The 19,278-nt window shown below is 32.8% G+C and overlaps 3 protein-coding genes across 7 annotated transcripts; 2 read left to right on the top strand and 1 right to left on the bottom strand.

Annotated features, from left to right (window-relative positions):
• The first annotated feature begins 1,222 nt into the window (after positions 1 to 1,222).
• LOC112703792 (BRAP2 RING ZnF UBP domain-containing protein 2) lies at positions 1,223 to 6,909 on the top strand. 5 transcript variants are annotated; one of them, XR_011864292.1, is made up of 13 exons: positions 1,223 to 1,664; positions 3,662 to 4,080; positions 4,158 to 4,266; positions 4,343 to 4,457; positions 4,552 to 4,649; positions 4,882 to 4,988; positions 5,087 to 5,333; positions 5,416 to 5,469; positions 5,566 to 5,709; positions 5,839 to 5,903; positions 6,160 to 6,214; positions 6,369 to 6,687; positions 6,880 to 6,909. XR_011864292.1 is itself a non-coding variant. In XM_025755391.3 (12 exons), exons 2-12 carry the CDS (start codon positions 3,767 to 3,769, stop codon positions 6,513 to 6,515), a joined length of 1,455 nt encoding a protein of 484 aa, XP_025611176.1. In that variant the 5' UTR covers positions 1,223 to 1,664; positions 3,662 to 3,766; the 3' UTR covers positions 6,516 to 6,717. The 5 variants fall into 5 exon arrangements, 3 of the variants coding, with proteins under 3 accessions (XP_025611176.1, XP_072056117.1, XP_072056116.1); XM_025755391.3 differs by lacking the exon at positions 6,880 to 6,909 and having other exon boundaries at positions 6,369 to 6,717; XM_072200016.1 differs by lacking the exons at positions 1,223 to 1,664; positions 6,880 to 6,909 and adding an exon at positions 3,424 to 3,440 and having other exon boundaries at positions 6,369 to 6,717.
• Positions 6,910 to 7,447: 538 nt separating this feature from the next.
• Positions 7,448 to 8,212, bottom strand: LOC112703794 (transcription factor bHLH18-like). The gene is made up of 2 exons (XM_025755393.3): positions 7,937 to 8,212; positions 7,448 to 7,846 (listed from the first exon to the last, which is right to left on the bottom strand). Exons 1-2 carry the CDS (start codon positions 8,210 to 8,212, stop codon positions 7,448 to 7,450), a joined length of 675 nt encoding a protein of 224 aa, XP_025611178.1.
• A 5,090-nt stretch (positions 8,213 to 13,302) lies between these two features.
• Positions 13,303 to 15,942, top strand: LOC112703793 (transcription factor bHLH25). The gene is made up of 3 exons (XM_025755392.3): positions 13,303 to 13,860; positions 13,962 to 14,456; positions 15,096 to 15,942. The coding sequence occupies exons 1-3, from the start codon at positions 13,825 to 13,827 to the stop codon at positions 15,612 to 15,614; spliced, it is 1,050 nt and encodes a 349-aa protein (XP_025611177.1). The 5' UTR covers positions 13,303 to 13,824; the 3' UTR covers positions 15,615 to 15,942.
• Positions 15,943 to 19,278: the final 3,336 nt, after the last annotated feature.

Here is a 19,278-nt window from a genome sequence, read left to right on the forward strand (position 1 = left end):
GATATTATCCGATTCGCAGAGCCATTGGATTGGATCGGATCCGATCTGCACTATGGTTAGATAGGATTGCGGATTCGATCCACAAATTCGCATATCCGATCATCACATATAAATAGCATAGTTTAAGAAAATAAATCCTAATGTGATATGAATTTTAGTGTTATTTTATTAATTTTATGATATCTTGTTTTTAATTTTTTATGTTGTACTTCGACTTAGAATAATTAATCTTAAATCTTGTGTTATTATTTTTTTTATTATTCAAGAGAACTTTTATTGATAATATTTTAGAATTAAATATGCTTAAACAGGTGAAAAATGAATTTTTTGTAAAAACAGCCAAATGGAATTTAAAAATATTTTTTTGAATTATGCAGATATACCCGATATCCGATCCGATCCGATCGGATCGGATCCAGTCTGAAAAATTGCGGATATTGTATCCGATCCGATCCAATTCGTGTGCAGCCCTAGATATTTGTAACGAATGTTTTGGACACTCTATTTGAATTTTGATTAGATTTAATTTTAATCGTTAATTGACGGATGTGGATGACTATAAACAGGGGTGGCAACGGGGCGGATACGGCGGATTTTTGCTCTACCTGACCCGCCCGACGTACAACAACCCGCATAGAACCCGCCCCGCTTCTACCCGTGAGAAGTAAAACGTTGAACCCTAACCCGTCCCACCCCTACCCGCCCCTATAATTATTAAAATTCAATAAATAAAATTAAATTTCAAAATTTATATAACCATCATCACATACATAATATAAATTAAAATAAAAATTTAAATATGATACAATATTATTAATTATTTACTAATTATTTTACATATATTATACATATTATATATTAAAATTATATATATTATATATATAGCGGTGCGGGTAGGGACGGGTATTACCTAAACCCGATCCCGCCCCGCCCCGCCCCTCCCAAGAACCCGCCCCAAGTGGGTAGGAGCGGGGTGGGTACCCGCGGGTTCGGGTGGTATTGTCATCCCTCACTATAAATAAGAGGTGAGAGTTTGAATCAATGTTCGAAATCGGATTGGACTGGCTGGTCGGATCGATTCAACCACAAACCGACAACATTAGCAGTCCGGTCAGGTATGTAAAACTGTCATTTAAAAAACCGATAAAAAATCATTGAACCGGACAAGAACCAACCGGTTGGCCGAACCGGAACCCGCCCGGCTTACACAAAACGGGAGCTCCTTCGTTTCTTTCTCCCTTTTCCCCTTTTTCTTTCATTCAGAAAGAAATCAAATCACACAACCCCAGGAGTGGCATACTGCCGCGTCCGTCTCACTCAAAGTTCGCCATCCGTCCGTCTGTCTAGCTTCCCTCGTGATCCAAGTCTTCAACCCCTGTTCGCTGTCACCGATCGCGGCTGCTTCCTCGAGCTCGGCGTCCGTCGTCTTTGTCTGCTCAGCCGCGCTTCCGTCGCCGTTTGTTTGCCGTTCACGTTCGCGTCTTCATTCAGCTGTCGTCTTCGTTCGCGTTCTTTGCCGTTCACGTTCGCTCGGCGTTCACTGTTCGCGTTCACTGGCCGTTTACCGTTCGAGTTCGCATTCGTCTTCGTCTGGAAGCCACGTTGCTCTGCTTCAAACACTGCTCTTTTTTGTCGCCGTCGAACTGCTCTCTTTTGTTGCTGCCGTGAGTTCCCTAAACCTGCCACCAGACAATACACTCAAACAACACCAATACTCTGCTTCAAACTCTGCAACTTCTGATTTCTATTATAATAAGTAACTATTTGATTTGGTAGTGGTTTGGGTTATTTCATAGACTGAATTAAAGTTACAATAGTTATGATCTCTTCTCTATCACATTGATATTAAGCTCTGAATTTTCTTATTTTGTTTTAATTTTACCGCACTCAACATGTTTGATGAAATGCTTTAACCATATTTCTGGTTGGTTTTATAATTTCTAGCTTTTAGAAACTTACTAAGTTGATTGCATGTGAAACTAGAATAATTGGATCTTAGTAATTAGGAAATTTTAGCTGCACAAATAGCATCTTTGCAGAAAATATTTTAGCATGATGATTCCACTTGCATTAGTGTTCTTCTGGTAAATTTTAACTGTTATTGTGAATTTATTAATTTGCTAATTGTTCTAGTGTTGTTGTTCTTCACTTTCCTGCAAGCTTAGCTTTTAATTCTTTGAGCATACACGGATCAAATCATTGTTTTCAGCAATGGTGATTTTTAGATTTTTTTTGGGTTGCTTTTTTTTAAATGTTCCTATTGTTGTTGTGTTTTTGCTGTGATCTAAATGTTCTTTTGATTCTTTTTTTTTCCGAATGCCCAGTCAGTACTTGGTTGATTGGTTTTGCTCACTGAATGTATTTGATGATAAATTTTAAATTGATTACTCTATTACTGCTTTACTGTCTGTTTCTGTAGTTAAATTTTATTAAAGTTTCTTGAATTTGCACTGTCTATGTTATTGATTCACTGTTTCTTCATTGCTTTTTTTTGTTGTTAATCATTGTGATGAGCTTTGTTAAAATTGGATTGAAAACTACTAATATTTCTTCATTTTTCACTGTTCTAACTTCTGTTCTTATTAAAAGATTTGCAATTGGTGATCTTTTGATTTATTATATGCTTCACGTTTTCATTGTTCTGTTCTTATGAAGAAAAAATTTGCAATTAGTAATTACATGATTCATGTTTTGATTGTTTTCTTATATAAACAAAATTCTGTTTTCATTGTTTGTTGCACTGTCTCTGTTTTTGATCTCCGCTGACTTGCTACCCCTCCTCCGTATTGGATTCTTTTGTTTCAGGCTTTGTTGTGTTTTTGTTTCAGCCTCTGTTGTGTCGTGTGTTTGTTTCGGGCTCTGTTGTGTGTTTATTGTGCAACACTATCATCTTTTATTTTACTTTTTGACTTAGCTACATTAAAACTATATTCTCTATCTTTAACTTGTGCATTGTAATTCAATCCAGTTATTTTTAATGGAAGTATAATTATATTAATTGTCAACAAATTTGCAGCAAATTATTGCATATTTTGATGATTAATTATATTTAGTTAGTGATATTTTACGGAAGGTTTTAAATTTAAAAGATATTTAGGATGTTTATTTATAGTTTGTTTATTATTTTATTATGAAACGATTTTTTCATTAAACCACATTTAGATCGGTTAGACTAATAAACCAATAAAACAATAACTAAAATGATTTGATAACTGGTCCGATTTTTAAAACTTTGATTTGAATACCGAGTGTGTGAGTCATCTATAACAAACTTATTTCTATTGGATTCTTAACCTTACTACTAAATATTAAAGATTAAGTTGACTAGGTCTTAATTCAAAATGTTGAGTAAATCGGCATGTGTCCCTCAACAAAAAGAAAAACCAATAACTTTTAACAATTTAAAAAGTAATAATAAACACCGAAATGAAAAATCGCAGGTTTTGTTCTAGCTGAAAGCAAGCTTAATCCCGAAAGATTACTATGAAACTGAACTATTTAAACTCAAAAAAGTTTTTTTAAAAAACAAAAATCAGTTATTAGATATAGATGGGCTTTGTTTTCCTTTGAATTTTTTTAAAGGAAAAAGAAATGGATTATGATTTATGGAAACATTGAGTTGTAGAATAGTGAATTGAAGAGTATATTATTTACTTTTTAGGAAAGCGGGGAGTGAAGGAGGAGAGGAGGAGCAGGAGCAGGAGGGAAAGGTGATTAAGATTAAGAGACGTGTGTGCGCACGAAGGGTTGAATATTAGGTGTAGCCATGTCTACTAGCTGGCGTTCAAGCACTGCCGTTTCATCACCGCCAATCCCAATTCCAATTCCAATTCCAATCCCCAACGAGGAGCCTTCATCATTCTCCACCTCCGTCTTCAACTTCTCCTCCGGAAACCCTAGGATCGAGGAGACCCGCGGCCTCATGCATCTCTTCCCCGACCAAGATTCCCCTTCTACCCTCCCTTTTGGACGCAAACCCCTCGTCTGCGTCGTCGGTGTCCCCAATCACATGACCTACGCCGACTTCTGCCAGTTCTGTGGTTCCTTCCTTCACCACATCCTTGAGATGCGCATTGTCAGGTACTACCCTCCCTCCTTCCCCCTTCTGTTCTAACCTTAACTGCTCCCTCTCTCACTTTCTTTCCTTCTTGTTTCAGAATGGATGGAACGGAAGATCAGTACAGCGTTTTGATCCGCTTCGACGATCAAGACTCCACCGACAGCTTCTTCAAGCATTACAATGGCCGCCGTTTCTCCTCTCTGGAGGTCCTTCTCCATTCTCTTTTCTCCATTAGCTGCCTCTCTCACCGCCTCTTACTTGTTCTTCTTATTTCAATTGTAGGTTGAGATTTGCCGTGTTCTTTTCACGTTGGATGTGCAGTACACTGGTTCCATTGAACATGCCCAACCATCCAATGCTACCTCCACTGAACAGCCCACATGTCCAGTTTGCCTTGGTACAACCTCTTTTTTAGATATGCATTGCCCACTCTCACTATTATATTATCCATCACCATCTATGACTCCATCCATGTTTTGTGTTGTCTGTAGAGCGGTTAGATCAAGACACCAGTGGAATTCTCACTACTATATGTAATCATTCTTTTCATTGTTCGTGCATATCAAAATGGGCTGATTCTTCTTGTCCTGTAAGTCCCTCCACAGCCAATCTTTTTCTATGCATCACATTCATTAACATGTACATAGCATACACTTGACTGTGCTGTTTGAACTATTTTGCTTGCTTGCCTGGTTTGGTGTTTGAATTCATTGTTCTTTTCGGACTTTTAATTAATTTAGCTAGCATGTCTAAATAAGTTTGATGTAGTGCTAGTTATTGAATCTCTGTACTTGTCTGTACTTTCCCGCTATTTTATTCAGGTGTGCCGCTATTGCCAACAGCAAGCTGAAAAATCGATATGTTCTGTTTGTCGGACCACTGAGAACCTTTGGATATGTGTTATATGCGGATTTGTTGGCTGTGGAAGGTGAGGGAATTTGTCTTCAACCCTTGTTTTTTATACTGCTTCTTTGCTGAATGTATCCCAGCCATATGTATCTTATTCCTGAGATAATGGTGTCTCAGATATAAAGCAGGACATGCCATCATGCACTGGAAAGAGACACAGCATTGCTATGCCCTAGACGTGGAAACTAAGCGTGTGTGGGATTTTGCGGGAGACAACTATGTTCATAGACTTATTCAGTCCAAAACCGATGGGAAGTTGGTTGAGCTGAACACTCACTGTGTTCATGCAGAGAATGGGTGTGGAAGTTGCAGCTGTGAAGATAATTCTATGAGCGAGGCGTTACTTAATAGTAAAGTTGAAGCAGTAATGTTGCAAAACTAGTCAAATTATTTTTCTGAAATCTTGGCTTCTTCTGCAAGTTTAATTTTATTTTTTACATTTGTAGATTGTCAATGAGTACAATGAATTGCTTGCTACTCAACTTGAAAACCAAAAATCTGTAAGTGGATTCTAGTAGTCAGTTGCAGTGAATCTGCTGAGGCTGCATCATGTCCAACATACTCGAATTGCTCACTTTTCTATGTGTTAATTGTAGTATTTTGAGTCGTTGTTACAAGAGGTAAAAGAAGAAACTGAGACAAAAATCTCTAAAGCTGTTCAGAAGGCTGTCAGTCTTAAACAACAGAAGATTCAGGCCAAGATTGACAGATGTAACAAAGAGAAGAAATTTCTGGAGGAGGTAATAAGTTGTAATCCATTGTTAAGAATTTCTTATGAAAAATTCCCATTCCATAATCACAGGACCTCATTAATATATCATAAGGACAGGAAATTGTATTGCAAATGTTTATGTGTTTTGTGTCTGCAGCTTAATGAGAATCTTGTTAAAAATGAGGATGCTTGGAAAGCAAAGTTGCTTGAGATTGAGGAGAGGTATTCTTTTATCTTTTATATCTTTCTTATGGCTGATGTGTTCTTTATAAAATAGTTACTCTTTATGTACTACTTATTTAGTATGAGGATTCCTTGATTAAATCAAATGTCCACAATTGCTGCTTTCATGTTTGTTTGGCAATTTTAGCAATTTTGATTATGTAATTCTGGTGCTACTGATTCCTATTACTTGAGCTTGAGTGGTTGGAAATTTGGTCCAAAGGTCTGAAAACTGTATGGTGTGACTTATTTCCAGGGAAAGAAAATTCTTAAAACTGTCGGAGGAGAGAGTAACAAGCCTGGAAGAGCAGGTTAAAATACCGTTTCCTTAATATATTTTTATATTGATTGATGTGGGAGTTAAACTTGTACAGTAGTTATTTAATATTTATAAGGGGTGACATACTTATGCTTATCATACTACACAAATGGATCGGCTATTTGATACTGTCTTAAACTCTGCAGCTTAGATATCTCATGACTTGTCTAGATGATGCGAAGCCGGAACAACAACAGTTGCCTGAGCAAAACGAAATCAAAGATGGGCCTGTGTCTGCCTCATCAAAGGAATCCTCGTCAACTAATAACTCTCAGGTTGGCAAAAATCCATAAATACAAGAATCATCGGCTAAATTCACATGATTGAATATGGCATATGATCTGTATCAACTGAATTTTGTTGTTCGAACTGTTATATCTGAATCTATTCAGTTGTAATAGAGATCTAATATGGAATATGCCATAAAACGCAAACAAACACAAATCATGTCAACGAGTATGGCAAGTCAATAAATTGCAGATAAATTTATACGGATACATATTAGAAGTTGATAAAAAAAAACAGATAATTGTTAGTTGATTAAGTAGTTTATATTATTATTATTTGACACTGTATTAGTTCAGTGTTATGTAACTGTTTGACTGACTATAAGGATAAAATGTAAAACTACAATCACATGAAATGGAAGCTATGGAGAGTAATAAAATTGCAGATAAATTTTATGAGATACATATTGAGCAGTTGATAAAAAAACAGATTAATTTTAGTTAATTAATATGAATTATATCTAATGTTCATCTGATACATGATTATTTTCACGTATATTGTAACAGATGATACTAGATAAGATTGTATTCAAATAATGTTAATTATTGTCTTTATTTATTATTATTTTTTTCTGACACAGTGTTGCTACTGGTTAGAGAGTAAAGAAAAATATTCGCCGTCATATCATATCGTATACAAAAGGCATATTAATTGTGAAGAGAAGAGTAAAATGTTAGGGGATTAGATCAACATTTTTAGTAAATAAAAATAAAATATTAATTAGTGTTGACTCAAATACAAGAAAAGAAAATGTTGGAAGTAATGTTATTTGTATACAGGGATATGAGATCAAAGAATGTAGACAAGAGTAACGTTACTGGAAGAGTCGAAGCATATGAATTTCAGTTATACTGAATAACTTAAAATAATATTCATACATGAGATGTAGTCTTAATGAGTGCACTTGGTTGGTATATTGATGACTTTCTTGGCATGACTATTTGATAGCTGCATTTGTGACCATCTGTAGAACGATGGAGTAGTTGTGAATGTGAGTAATGAAGAGAAGAGAATATAGAATTGTGGATTTACGTACGTGAGCAATAATGGTGATGTCAAGAGTGTTCCCAAATGGTAAGACGTTACTGCTGGAAATGGAAAGATGAAGGAGTTGAAGTTGGGAGAATATTTGGATGAGAACGCCGCATTGAGTGACACAGTGAATTTTGATGAGCACTTGCTTCCCAAATACTCTTGCTTCAACTTCTGGAAGTGTCTCGTGGCCGCACCCGCACACATGAGATCTCGTTATGCTTATCTCGCCATCTTCTTCCAGCACCTTCACACGCTCTTCTAGTTCTTTCACATACTTTATGGCTTCTTCAAGTACGTGCGCCTTCTCCGTTTACATAATAATAAATAAATCACAATTTACATGCATTCATAGATATAACTAGAAGAGTGATGATGATAGATCAGAGGTGACCTTCTTCAAGCCAGGTATAGTTGCGGAAAGTGCAATGAACTTTCTAGAGAGTTCCTGTCTCCTGTTCCTCTCTGACATTATGTGATCCGCCGTCTCTGAAGCGCTTCTTCTCCTCTTACTTGCCGATTTATCGAAAGACAGTATATAAGAACTTGTTGCCCTATTTCCGATGGCCGTCTGGCTTCTTTGTTGCGGCTGCTGGAGGATATCTCTCAGGAGGTAATCTTCATCAAAGTTGTTGGTGCGGCAAAGGCATTCATTCACTTGATCATCCATTTTCTAATAAAAAATTCCAAAAACAACCAATTTAAGTTTGTTATATTACTAGCAGGTGCAGCTAACTAGAGATGCGTGTATGTCAAGTATTTCACACTTTACAGGATTCCATCCATGATCCATGAATGGAGTATTAGGGACATATACACATGTTGCATTTTCGTTTTCTGTCCTTCTCCAGCACTTAAAAGCAACGACATATCGTGATCATTCTAAGGATATGAAACGGGATAAGAAAATCATACAATATATTATTGGTCCAAAAGTGACTGTAGAGGAGGTACGAAAAAGAAGATATTAGATATATACAGGGGTTTGAAAATCCGTACATCACTTTTTCATTGATTCCATCGCTTTAATTTCCTCCTTTTACTTTGGATGAAAACACTTGTCGTCTATCGACTTTGCTTCCGCCATCTGCAATATAATTCACACCAAAACGCGCCTTCTTTGCATGCAGACTGCAGAGTGCTGCAAGACATGTCACATGATTATTGTATACACAACACACTAACTGATGTAGAGTGTTAGATCTTAGATTATTAATTATTGGGAAAGCATGAGGAGCCAATGGAATATTTGTACAATGTGTACAATGGAGGTTTAGAGAGTATTAGAGATATAATCAATAGTGTTACCTTTTCCCATCAGCTGAAATTTTTGGGATGAGTGGTATCATGACATGGTATTAGAGCTCTAAATCCAAAAGGTCAAGAGTTTGATCTTTGGTGAACCTTTTAGGTGGATATTTTGGAGATGTTCAAAAAATTATTGGTTACCTAACATTACCCTTATTTTATTAACTTAATTCGAATTATATCAACTTTCTCCATCTGTCCCTCACTTGAGTTTCCTTTTCTTGCCTCACAATCTAACGCTACATATACAACTGCATGCAGAACGAGTATTAAATAATTTAAATTCTGTGTAAAAATATATTAACTTCCACTTTTGGATAAGATAGAGCTTGCTTTAGCATGAGTATTTGTATTTCGTTCATTCCAAGCTAGCTAGCTCCTTAATAAGAACAGCGTTTGTACTTCATTCTTTATTATTTTGCTTAAAGCAAATTAAATTAAGAATAAATTAACATTTGTATCCATTAAAGATACAAACGCTGACAAATGTATTCATATAAGAATAAAACGACAATTGTACTCACGGAAGATAGCTTTTGTGTGTCAAGAATACCCTAACAGACCAATTGTGTAACCAACATCCGGGTATTTTTGGCACACGGAAGTCATCTTCTGTAATTATAATTATCGTTTTATTCTTATATGAATACATTTGTCAGCATTTGTCTTTTATAGGTACAAATGGTTATTTATTTTTAAATTAAAGGTGGTCCATTAGTAACATGGATGCACAATTGGCTTAAGGGTTTTGTGGGTTTGTGCCTTTGCGGCCAGGATGTTAGCCCTCCCTTCACAATCACTTTAAAATGGAAAAACAAAATATATAATGCCATCTCCATCGGCCCATCATATCAAAGAATTTAACGTGGATCAGATTTGGGCAGAGTATCAACCCAACCCCAAACCATTGTCCAAAATAAAATAACTTCAAGAAGAATTAGAATTTCAGCCCAATGGAATATAGAAATCTTTTTACTTCTAGTCTGTATGAGTGTGTGTAATGTAAGACACAAAAAAAAAAAAAAGAAGATGAAATTGCGATGGCCAATTAACGGTTTGTCCCTTCCTCTTTATGGCTTTCTTAATCTAACAATTTCTACATAGTTGCTACTTGCTATGAGTTATAATTCACTTTAGGGACAGGGAAAGGGTGAATGGTACATAGCTCACATTCTTTTCACCTTATTAACTTCAACCATTAATTCACAACTCTAATAAATTTCAAGTACAACGCATGTATGTTTCTTGAAGTTGCTACTTTATTTAATAAATGTTTTACTTAAGAACATCACTGTCATAGGAGGACAATGATTGCTGAAAAGTAGAACAACGCGAGTAGGATACATTTAAGAGCTGCTTTTACAATTTTTCATCACTCAAATTAAACTAACCAAACAAATTCAGCACGTGTATACAGTGTACTTGTATGCAAAACGGAGCGTGTTTTAGTGAAGGGTGTCTTATTGCAAAACGGAGCGTGTTTTAGTGATTTAATAATTTAAATTTATATGTGTGACATCTCTTATGGTAAATTATTGTAACCGTACCTCGTTTCATTTCATTGATTAAGTAGTAGATGGTCCCGCAATAATTGAAAGAGTTTGACGTTTTTGTATCATCAAAACCGACTTTAATTGAAGGAGTGAGATAATATATATAGATTCCGTGCAAGGCTATCTCACTTGTCATTCAATTGACTGCTTTTTATCTTCAAAACACTATTTAGGTGGAGAAAATCAGGATTTCCATCTCCAAAACGTACCGGGTAAAATGATTCAATGAGTAGATCTAGACTCGCGTTATGGGCAGAAGCAAAATAGATATTGTTTTGGTATAGTTTTTTTTAATAAATTAAAATATATATGTATTTATATATTAATATATTAATAGTTAATTTTAATAATTAATTTTAGTATATAAATAATATTTTTATTAAATACTATCATATAAACATAAAATTCTTAGATAAAATACAAAATGATATTTCACTAGTTAAAATTAATATTTAATTTTTTAATTTTATTTTTTATGAATCATAATAATATCATATATTTTTAATAACATTACAACTAAATGATACTAAAAATTATGAATTGTTAAAAGGGAAAAAAAGTGATATATATATATATATATATTATATCTAATAAATACAATTAGATTAAAAATAAAAAAAAGAAACTACAAAAGACACTATATATTCTAGTGTTTTAAGAATTTAGCACTTAATATACACATTTACCAATCTAAAAAAGAGTTAGAGTCATCAACTATATTCTTTAAATACTTATTAAAATATTAGTAAGAGTAAAGAAAAAGGAATAAAATTATATGCGTTATAGCTCAAATAACATAGTCTTTTTATACTTATTTAAGAGGTCGTGTGTTCAAATCTTCCTATCTTTGGTAAAAAATAAATAAATAATCTTATAATCTTATAAATAAATAAATAAATAGAGTAACCTAAAGAAAAATAGATGTCGAGAGCAAGAAAAAAAATGAAGAAAAACCCTAAGTTATAATCTTATATAGTAAATATAAGAAAGAGTGGGCATAAAAGAAGAAGATGAATTGTGTTTTATTATTCAATTTATATTTACTAAAAAAAATAATATTAACATTGAAATCATATGATATTCTATATAAAAGTAAAGAATAAAAAAATATGAAAATTATTGGATAACTTAAAAAAATATATCATAAGAATGAGAAAAAAATAAAAAAATCTAAATTATAGTATAAAAAATTAATTTAGACTATGCCAGCCATCTTAGATAAAAATATAATAGTTCATTCTTTATACTATAACTTAGGATTGTGAAAAAATATAAAATAAAGTTAAATGTTTGAGAATAATTCTCAACTTTCTTGGTATCTCTTTTAATATATTATGTAATAAGATCACAAAAATAAAAATTTAATTTTTTTAAAATAGTTACACTGTGAATATGAGTGGATATTTTAAAATTAAAAATATGCATTATTTAGGTATACAAATATTTATGTTGTTCTATGATATTTTTAGTCGTTATAATCATTCATTATAATATTACATAGTAGATAATTATGTTGGTATTAATTGTATTTAAAATTTATATTATTTGTGTTGTGATGGGTTATATTATTTATTTGTAATCGGTTATAGTGATTCATTATATAATAGACAATTATGTTGATTTTAATTGTTTTTAATAAATTATGAGAACTAACAATTTTTTTTATTGTTTTGAATTGTATTTATTTAAAAAAAAGTTTAAAAATAATTCAATTAAAAACAAAAATATTAAAAAATAATTCAATTACATAAGTAATAAATAAATTATGATAATTAGCCACTTAAATTGACATAATATAATAAAAAATTAAAAAAAGATTAGAAAACTACTTTAAGTTCTGTTTAATATATTATAAATAAATACTGCACTATGTAGGAATAACAACAATTGCATGGTAAGTTTGATTTGTAGACAAGAGTAATAATGGTCACAAAAAAAAATTATATATACACTATATAGGTAGTGATTAAAACTAAAAAAAAAGAAATATTCATTCAATAATGGCTGCATATTTAATTTACAGCCTGTGAGGTGAGGACTGAGGAGTCAACAAGGAGATAAGTAGCTTCTCTTGTCTTTTTATTTGTTCTTGTTAACCAAAACATATACTTCTATCTTCTTTTATCTCATATCTCATTCTTTGGTCCCTTCTACTCTTCTCGTCGTCTCTTTCCTTGTTTTTTTTCCGCGTGGATTTTATTCCATTTATTTGTTCACATATGTTCTCTCTCTCTATATATATATTCCAATTCAATCATATTTTTTTCGTGATGACCAACCATTTTCACATATATATTTTTTTATGAGAAACTACTGTTTTCAATTCAATATACATTCCTGCCTCATAATAAGATGTTTTCCAATAATTAACCATGTAAAAACGTAATTATAACACAGCTAGATGAATGAATGGATAAGTTAATTAAACTATATATAGGAATATCTACATGTACTCATTACCAGTAGTCATGAAGATACACGCAAAAACTAATAAAAAGCACTAGGCCTTACCATAAGTTTAATATAGAAATAGAAACTTAGAATATTACTTCGTCAGTGCGTGGCATAACGGTGAATCTTTTCATGAATGACTCCCTGAAACTACTAATCGCCAATGGAATATTTGTACAATATGTACAATGAAAGTTTAGGAAGTATTAGAGATATACCATTAATATTACTTTCATCAGCTGAAATTTTTGTGATGAATGATATTATGACATGTTATTAGAATTTTAGATCTAAAAAGACTCTTCCAAATTATATATATATATATATATAGTTAGAGGGATACTGCTTTTACAAGATGCTATTTGGGGACTTGGTCACCTGTGTTATTTATTTATTTCTGACAGAACTGATTTTGGCTTTCTATTTATATAAATAAAAAAAATCCAATGAGACAAAACTAAAACAGAGCATTTTGGGAGAGGGATGCTCCCATGTGAGGCTCGTCCACCGCGATGTGCATCATATTAATGATGGTCCACTGTAGCCTTGTAACTTGTTGCAAGTACCCTAGAAAAAGAGTTGGATGCTCCATTACTAAAAAAAGTGTGTGTGTGTGTGTGTTTGATTCAGAAAAGAAAAGTAATAGTTACTAGTTAGTGAGTTAGGGAAAGAGATAGAAAAGTAATAAAGGGGGCGTGGTTGGTGTGTGTAGAGGAAGAAGAGGTCCCATGTGGTCTCTTAATGTGTTTTGATTAAATGAAGTGCCTCTTACATGACAAGCATGGGCCCCCACCACAGACCCCTGCCTTCCTCAATCATTTCACCGAATCCATCCTCATCATACTGCATGATAAACGAGTTTCCCTCCACATATATCATCGTCATTCTCTCTACCCTCCTTTACATCCTCCTTCTTCTTCTTCCCTTCATACCACAAAACAAACACAGTTTCTTGTAATTAAACATAAGAATGGAGCAGTGTTGGGAGAACTGGCCTCTACACACGGTAATTATTAATTACAACCAACTCAACTAGTATAAAGCTAAGAGAAAAGTGCTAGTATTATATAGTTTTATTTGTTAAAGTAATTGTTAATATACGTACAGGAAATAGAGCACCATGATCATGGAGATTTCTTCTTATCATTGGAGCAGTGCCAGAAGCCACCTGATGATGATGACGATTTCCTCAGAGAAATCCTGCAGATGCCACCGGATTTTATTGACAATCATTCTACTGTGGATCTCGTCACCACCGGCACGACGGAGAGCGCGGAGGGAAAAAGGCCCAGAACATTCATTCTCTCCTTCGATAACTCAACCATAATACCTGCCATGGCAGAGCAACAACAACCGCTGGGGGTGGGTGCGGGTGCTGCCACTACCACCCCTTTGCCCTCCTTATCAAAGAAACGGAACCTTCCTCAGAAGCCGCAGCAAGCAAGGATCCCCGTCCCCGTCCCTCACCCCCAGCCAGGAGCAGCAAAGAGGAGTCGAAACGACTCTCAGATTGTGGATCACATCATGGCTGAGAGAAAAAGAAGACAGCAACTCACCCAGATGTTCATAGCTCTCTCCGCCACTATTCCTGGCTTGAAGAAGGTACCTCCCTAATTATCCCATCACTTACTCAATTTCAACCTACCTATTCCTATAATTCGCCTAAATCAAATCGGATATATATATACATGCATCACTCTTAATCAATATAGCTGCTTGTTTATTTGGAAGAAAGATCATAAAATATACTTGATCCTGTTATCTTAAGCTCTTAGCATTCAACGAATCTAAATCTTTTACTATACTATACGATATCCCTTTACCGATTACATTGTTTATTAGATGTATATATATATATATAGTTGATTAAAACTCGCAAATTCAAATTAAGTGACATGATTAAAATTTAAAATTCCATATAAGTTGCACCATAAGAGAATAGAATCCATATTCTGGATCTTCACAAGCATCAAAGCGGCGGGTCTTGCTATTTTCAGTTGCAGAAATGTTAAAAATGTACTAGAGAGTAGAGATAGAGTAAAACAAAAAATGGATTATTAAAAGTTAGAATAATATCATCACATCACATGTGCCACATAACATAATATAATATAATAATCACACAAAGTTACTGTGGCCTTTATTGTGCCAAAGAGATAAGTAGATCATCTTGTATTAACAATAGATAAGTAGTGTTCTAGCTAGTAATTTCTCATGATCAATATGTATATGTATGTGTAGACGGACAAGGCTTCTATACTTGGGGAAGCCATTAATTACGTGAAACAGCTGCAAGAACGTGTGAGGGAGCTGGAAAAGCGGAACAATGATAACAAGAGGGGCCCAACAGAGCCAGTAATATTCCTCAACAAGACTCAGCTGCTGTGTCGGAACAACGAAGACAGCACCAGCGAGGAAGAGGAGGAGGAGGATGAGGAGGAGGAGGAAGTGGAGGATTGGCGTAGCAAGGAGGAAAAACAAGTGCTGCCAGATGTTGAAGCAAGAATGCTGGAGAAGGAGAAGGAAGTGCTGATTGAGATCCACTGCGAGAAAGAGAATGGAATTGAGGTGAAGATATTGGAGCAGCTTGAAAATCTTCATCTGAGTGTGACCGGAAGCAGCGTTTTGCCATTTGGGAATTCGACTCTGGGTATTACCATCATTGCAAAGATGGGAGATGCTTACACCATGACACTCCATGATCTCCTCACAAATTTACGCCAACTGTTATTGATCAACAACACTACTGATCCGTACTAGTGTATCATCAAACCCTGCAACTTGTATCTGCTGCATCCCCATGCTTGTTTTTCTTTTTAAATTAAGGGGAAATTTATGTGTACTAAACTTTACGTAAAGTTTATAACTGAGAGTCGTCAGATGATTTGACTGATTTTACTAAATTTTTATCTAATGACTTTCAACTATCAACTTTACGTAATGTCGACTGCACCTGAATTTTGACCTTTAATTATTGTATCAGTACAATAATCTCTTAATTTGTCAAATAAAATCACCATAAGTACGTACCATGTTTATTTTCTCATCATGCCGTTCAAATAAAGCATTCTATATTTATTTGTGTGTATATGTGTATTGAATATTTGAATTCAAGATTTGATGGAATTTGTTCAAACCTTCCATCACGCTCAACTTCACCTAGTAAATCCAATTAAAGATTTGTTCATAATATTACACACCCAGTGATTTTATCATGTCAGACATTAGACACTCACATGTCCCATAAAACTTGCTCATTTGCTTTCATGACATGTTGACATATAAAAACATGAAGAATATATCCTAATAACTCTATGACTCAAAGAGCAATGTATTTTTATGCATGTATTTTTTTTTCTTTCTAAGTAACTAACATTATTATATATCATATTAATATTAATATAATTTGGTTTTTGTAATGATTTATTTTTTATATAATGAAAGTACTGACATGTATATATTTATTCTTGTATTATATTTTGGATAAATTTAAAAAAAGAATTGCTATTTTTTAATGTTAATGTTAATAAATTATACGAATAATTTAACTATGAAATCATATATATTATTAGAATAATTTTCCAATTACATGTATCCTAAATAATAATATTAGTAGGTAATATATATAATTCAAATATTTGCCCTTTTTTGTAGTATATGTTACTAGTATTTTTTTTTCCAATTACATGTATACTAGTATTTTTTATTTTTTTTCTATTATTAATATTATTATTTATATTAATATTATTATGTGTAATAATCTAAATATTATATATTATTATGATCGTTAAAAATATGATATTAGTATTAATATAAGAAATTTTGAATACTAATAATGCATATGTTAAATCAATATTAAACTGTTACCGAATATGAAAGTTATTTACCGAATATGAAAGTTATTATATTCATTAATATTAAAGTATTTTATATATTTATGCTAATAATATATATATATTAAGAATTATTCTCCACGTAGAGACATTTTTTTATACAAGTCACTTATATTCACGCGCTTCGTACCGTTATTGTTTCTTCTTCTTCTTTGTTATTGTCGTCATCAACACCACTTCTTCCTCCTCCTTCTCCTCTTCCTTCTTCTTTTTTCATTGGAATTTCTTCTTCTCCTTTCTGTTTCTCTTTCTCCTTCATCTTCAGTGATCTCGTTGTTAAAATAATGAATAATTCAGATTCAGATTGTCAATTGAATCAGAACAAAATTGATTATTGTTTTGAATCCAATTAATAGTGGCTAAGGTATGGTTCAACTCAAAAGAAAAAAAATCTAACATTAGAAGGAACATTTTTCTTTTTCCTTTTTTTTTTTTTCATTGAATTTCTTCTTTCTTTCTTTTCTCTTTCTCTTCATCTTCATATCTCAATAATCAATTAACAAAATAAACTATTTCATAATTTATCTTTCTATTCTTTTCTTATCTTTTTATTTCATATTCTCATAATTCTTCTTGAGAGAAAAAAATCAAACAAAAAAGAAAAAATACATAATGTTACAAAATCAATAAAAAGAGAAGAAGGAAAAAAATGTAGCAACAACAATAGTAGTAAAAAAGGATAATAAAGATGAAACACGTGAAAAAAAATGAGGAGAAACGCAAAGAAGAAGAAGGAGAAGAAGGAAAAAGAAGAGAAGGAGGAAGAACGTGAAGCGCGCTATAGAAACCATTGAGTAGCACGCGTGTTGACATGCTCGTATGGGTGAGCGTTCTTGTTATTAGGTTTGGTCCAACTTATATAACTTATAAACCAAAATAACTTGTATGTGTAATCCTTCTATTATATTAATATATTTATGCTAAATATATTGTTATATAAAATTTACTACATATATAAATATGAATATAGTATTATATTATTAATAATATAGTATTATAATAAGATTAATATTAATAGTATATATAATTAATAGTAACATTAATGGTATATATATAAATATATAATTCCTATCATTTTCGTTGTATGTTAGTCTAATTTTTTTTATTTTGAATCATATCCAGGCGCTGAGAATTTTAAAATCGAGAAAATTGGTTCCATTATAATAGTATAACTATTTTGGTGACTGATGCATTACGGAAAATCAATTTCTATTACATATCTTAAATATGAAGAGTAAAATATAAATCACCCCTAATAATAACATTAATATACAGATGGCAACTCGAGACGTATATTTCATCTTAGCTTCTAGTTAGTGAATACACAATTACATAGGAAGAACATAGATGATGATGATGATGAATCTGTTTCTGAGGATTCTCCCCTATCTTTTACCGAGGATATCTCAGTCTCAACTGGACAAAAATTTGTTCTATTTGAGGTTGTTAAGGACGTGATATAAGAATTTGTCTCCTAGTCAATCCATATGATTGCTATGAGCAAAAAATATAGGAAGCTAGCAAGCAAGCATGAGAATTTCCTCCGAAAATTAAGAGATCGAGTAGCTGTTTTTGTGAAGTTCATTGATAATCTCCAAGAGGATAAAAATGCTGCTACTGGTGCTGAAGAAGAAGCTGATTCTGAGGAGGATGGTTCGGATGTCTAGAATTGTCTCATGTTGCTGCTACCTTCTATTAAATTTTATCTCATAAAACTGTTGTTGTTTCTTTTGAACTTCTCTATGTTTTGTTTCGGATGACTGTAAATTGTTTAAGCACTGCTGCATTTATTTTCACTTAATTACATGTTTGGACTTTGCATTAACACTTTTTGTGCAGGATTTCAGATGCCGTTTTGAGTGTTTTTTCCACTCTTGATGACAAAAAGGGTAGTAGTGGGTTAATTAAATAGTAAACTAATTTAAATGTGAATTGAATCTGCTGCTGTCATGAATATTTGCTGCTGTGATATTTTTTGTGAATTGAACTTGAAAGCTTGATACTGCTATGATCAGGCTGTGATAATCATATCTGACCTCATCTTACAAGATTTGTTGCTTGAACATGTCTTTGTTAATCTTGATGTTCTGTTTTGTTTAATTTTGAGCAGTTTTTTTAAATGGATATTTTTAAATTACTGATGTAATCTATCAAATTTTGGACTAGATTTTTGTTGATGATTGTGTAAAATTTCTTAGTCAAGTTGAATTGTGTGTTGTACTTTATTGTGTTCTCTATAAAAATAATAAACAGGAAGGAAGAGAAGAGTATAAATCTAGGAGGAGCAACTCTTTTTTAAGAAAGGGGAAGCAACACAAAATCAAAGGGAAGTTCCTTAACTTTATTCAAATTCAGTTCTTTTTTATTAATATTTTAATTACGTGTGTCATCAAGGAAGAGATTGTTGAGTTAAGAAATTAACTAAATTAAATTGATAATGACAAACATTATTTTTAGTAGGTTAATCACCCAATTAATTTTGATTATTTCTGATTAAGTGATGCATGCTATAATTAGCAAACATAGCAGTA

The sequence above is a fragment of the Arachis hypogaea genome, chromosome 7 (assembly GCF_003086295.3).
Source record: "Arachis hypogaea cultivar Tifrunner chromosome 7, arahy.Tifrunner.gnm2.J5K5, whole genome shotgun sequence".
NCBI classification, from domain to species: Eukaryota; Viridiplantae; Streptophyta; class Magnoliopsida; order Fabales; family Fabaceae; genus Arachis; species Arachis hypogaea.

Coding starts and splice junctions, on each gene's coding strand:
- LOC112703792 (XM_025755391.3), top strand. CDS start 3,767: ATGTCTACTAGCTGGCGTTCAAGCACTGCCGTTTCATCACCGCCAATC. Junction 4,989..5,086: donor GGATTTGTTGGCTGTGGAAG/GTGAGGGAATTT, acceptor ATGGTGTCTCAG/ATATAAAGCAGGACATGCCA. Junction 5,470..5,565: donor AACTTGAAAACCAAAAATCT/GTAAGTGGATTC, acceptor TGTTAATTGTAG/TATTTTGAGTCGTTGTTACA.
- LOC112703794 (XM_025755393.3), bottom strand. CDS start 8,212: ATGGATGATCAAGTGAATGAATGCCTTTGCCGCACCAACAACTTTGAT. Junction 7,847..7,936: donor CTATACCTGGCTTGAAGAAG/GTCACCTCTGAT, acceptor TAAACGGAGAAG/GCGCACGTACTTGAAGAAGC.
- LOC112703793 (XM_025755392.3), top strand. CDS start 13,825: ATGGAGCAGTGTTGGGAGAACTGGCCTCTACACACG. Junction 13,861..13,961: donor AGAACTGGCCTCTACACACG/GTAATTATTAAT, acceptor ATATACGTACAG/GAAATAGAGCACCATGATCA. Junction 14,457..15,095: donor CTATTCCTGGCTTGAAGAAG/GTACCTCCCTAA, acceptor ATGTATGTGTAG/ACGGACAAGGCTTCTATACT.